This window comes from Electrona antarctica, assembly GCF_951216825.1.
Source record: "Electrona antarctica genome assembly, chromosome: 21".
NCBI classification, from domain to species: Eukaryota; Metazoa; Chordata; class Actinopteri; order Myctophiformes; family Myctophidae; genus Electrona; species Electrona antarctica.
In genome coordinates this window covers 40874256-40877707 of record NC_136802.1, presented here as the reverse complement: position 1 = coordinate 40877707, position 3452 = coordinate 40874256, and the positions used below count along the sequence as shown (strand labels likewise).

Genomic DNA, 3452 nt, shown 5'->3' with positions numbered 1-3452 from the left:
TTCTCTTCTCTTCTCTTCTCTTCTCTTCTCTTCTCTTCTCTTCTCTTCTCTTCTCTTCTCTTCTCTTCTCTCCTCTCCTCTCCTCTCCTCTCCTCTCCTCTCCTCTCCTCTCCTCTCCTCTCCCCTACATGGTTGCGCCCCTAGAGATGATTGACCCTCCCGTCTCCTCCTCTTCTGTATTCGGTCCAGACTCTGGAGTGTCGTCTGAAGGTGTCGTTACCAGAGGACCTGGGAGAGGCCTTGTCCAACGGGACCGTCCTGTGTCAGCTGGTCAACCAGATACGACCGCGATCCGTGCAAATCATCCACATCCCCTCCCCCGCTGTGGTCAGTACTAGTGTTGTAGTACTCGAGTCCGGTCTCGGTCTCGTCCATCATTTGACTCGGTCTTGACCCATTTTGACCTGAGATCAGATTCTAAAAATGTCTTCTACATCCTGACAGTTTTCTGAAAAAGCCATGTTTCTATGTCAGTGGTTCTTCGATTTTTCAAAAATAGCAGACCTACAAGCTCGTAGCGCGCCACTCGGTGGCGCGCTATGAGCTTGTAGATCTGCTATTTTTCAATAGCTAAAGCATAACATAATGCTAACACCAAAAGGGGTTCCCGCGTCACTACAATTCAATGAAATAAATGTATTATACCCATATTGTGCACTGCGGTCGCTTGCAACTTGACTTGCAACTGACTTGCATGGCAAATCATTGGTGTGTTTTGTTTGGGCCTTAGTCTCATGTGTTCATTTATTTTGCTGTCCCCCCCACCCTACCCCACAGCCAAAATTGAGCTCGGCCAAGTGCAGACTAAACGTGGAGAACTTCATCTCCGCCTGTCGCAGGCTGGGCGTCCCCGAGGTGAGTTCACTCCTGCCTCGTCAGCGCCCCCTTTTTTGCTTTTGTCTCGAGCTTTACAAAACAATCGCCAATTCAGCCAGTGTTTTGACCACTTTTAGCGCCGATACATAGATGGCAAAAATGAGCAGATCTACAAGCTTCACATTGCAACATGAGCTTATAGTTCCACTTGAGTGTTTGCTGTTTTTGAAATAAAAGATACCAAAAGCAAGATTAATAATAATCAATTTCCCAGGCTAAAGTGGTTAAAAACGAGTTCACGTGTCAAATGTCTTTTTTCTTTGTGCTTCATGAATATTCATGTCCGTTTTGCTCCGCAACTATGTTTTATCGCACTGGTTCCCAAACTCTTCAGCTCGAGACCCTAAGGAGAAATTTGACGTTTGCCCCCCGGGACCCAAACTAGTAAAAACAGCAGATCTACAAGCTCACAGCGTGGCGCTTTGCAGCGCGTTGTGAGCTATTTTCACTACTTCTTAAACATTCTAAGTTATGGAATTCCTTAGATTTTCATGAAATTACAAAAAAGAAAATACATTGAATTTTGATATAATATTATTCATGGGAACGTTTATTGAAAAAAGGTTTTGGAAATAACAATTGAAACAAAAACGCATAGGAAACAAAAAATAAAAGGGACCTCCATAGCAATGTGTCGGCGACCCGCCCGAGCACCCCTCCCTCCCCGCTGTTTGGGAACCAGTGTGTTTTTGTCATCGTGTGTCTAAATCTGCTCTGTTTTCTCCTTGTTGCTCCTCCTCCTCCCTGTACCTACGTTTGTATCTCCCTCCTCCCCCCCGCCTCCTCCATGCTTCCCTGCTCCTTCTCCTGCTCCCCCCGCCCCTCCCCGCCCTGCCCCCCTCCCTGCTCCCTCCCTGCCTACCTACCCCCTGCCTCAGACGGAGGTGTGTGCGTGCTCCGACGTCTTCCTGTGCAAGACGTCCGCCGTGCAGCGCTGTGTGTCCGCCCTGCTGGAGGCGGTCTCTGCTGCCCCCAAGAGGCTGGAGGAGGAGGAGGAGGAGGAGACCTCCCCCCCCCTCCGCCGCGGCGCCTCCCAGCACTCCTCGCCGCCTTCTCCTTCCTCCTTCTCGTCTTCTTCTTCTCCGCTGCTATCCACAGACTTCCTGCTCGTCTACGTGGCGGCCATGACACTGCTCTACGTGCTCTACTGTTACGTCCTCGGATAGAGGAGACTCCAACCCCCCCGTTCGTTACCTCCTCGGATAGTGGAGACCCCCCCCTCGCTCTCTCTCTCTTTCTCTCTCTCCGTCCCGCACGAAACGTAAAGACGACGGCGTGATGTCGTCGCCACGATCAAAATACCACTTTTGTGTCGTCGCGTGAACGATTTGAACCCCCGGCGTCCCTATTCTCGGGAGAACGTCTGCCAAAAAATAGCCGGTCTACAAGCTCGCAGCGCGTTGCGACGCGCTGCGAGCTTGAAATAAGAGAGAACCAAATGCGCTCTTTTTACAGGTCCGTTTTATCAAGTATAAAAGGGTTTAAGTGGAGCTGAATTCGCGGCACAATAAAAGCTTAATTCATCCTAGCGTATGACGGAGGACAATTAAAAATTCCACGATACGATTATCGCAAGCGGGTTTTTTTTTAACGACATACACTAATAATAGCGATCATCGACCCGTCCCTAGCCAAAGCAGGCGTTTAGCCACGGCCTATCGCGCGCGGCTTCCTCATCGGAAGAGGAATGTGAGACACAAAGCCTTACTGCTCCCCCTACTGGCCACCGGGGACACTGCTGCTGCTGCTCACAACGCGTGCGTGTGCGCCGCAGACGAGGTACTCTCGTTGTTGTGCATAATGTCTGTGACGACCCGGAGATCAAATAGCATTGCAACACTTAATGCACACACGCACGCACACACACACACACACACACACACACACGCACACACTCACACACACACACACACACACGCACGCACTCACGCGACACAGCTGCAAACCCCACCAGAGCCATTTACACTTCTTCGTAGGACGGTGACACACGCCCCCCAAAATAGCTGATCTATAAACTCACCGATGGACTGTTTTAACCGTTTTCCACCCACCAAATGGCACATATAAGCTACTGCATTTTTCCCTCCTGGGGGGGGGGGGGGGGGGGGTTTGTGGGGGTGTTGTGTTATTGTTAAACATCCACATTAACAAGAAGTTCTCCACAATAATGAGAACATAGAAGAATTGTTATTTTGATGAACGTTTGCCTGTTAGCTCTCCTAATGGTACCAACATCAAAACAGCATGGACCATGTTCTGTAGTTTTGGGTCTGAGAGGCTAAATGTCATCAAATGGTGGTTCCGTGGCTCAAAATGCAGAAATGGACCTTGATATGAAAAGGGTTGAAAACCACTGGTCTAGTTAACAGACGTGAAGTCCACATACATAACCAGCCCTACAGTGTGATGAGGAAGCCATTTCCGGGGGAACGGTTCCAAATGTGATGGAACCCATTCCTGGTTCCTCAATGTTGGATCCGGTTCCGAATCCCAACCCTAGTCGGACAGCGAGCAGGTAAAAAACCCCTTGAGCGCGAGAACAGAGGACAACATTACGGATAACTTTCCCCCCTTTT

The 3452-nt window shown here is 49.7% G+C and overlaps 1 protein-coding gene across 1 annotated transcript in view; it reads left to right on the top strand.

The window, feature by feature from the left end:
- The window catches only part of lrch4 (leucine-rich repeats and calponin homology (CH) domain containing 4), a gene marked incomplete at its 5' end in the record, with an annotated part of 40660 nt that extends 37686 nt beyond the window's left edge, over positions 1-2974 (top strand). The window contains 3 exons of the mRNA XM_079491383.1: positions 190-327; positions 778-855; positions 1755-2974. Coding sequence (XP_079347509.1) covers positions 190-327; positions 778-855; positions 1755-2042 — 504 coding nt within the window. The 3' untranslated portion in view covers positions 2043-2974. The remainder of the gene's footprint in view (positions 1-189; positions 328-777; positions 856-1754) is intronic.
- Between the last annotated feature and the right edge of the window lie 478 nt (positions 2975-3452).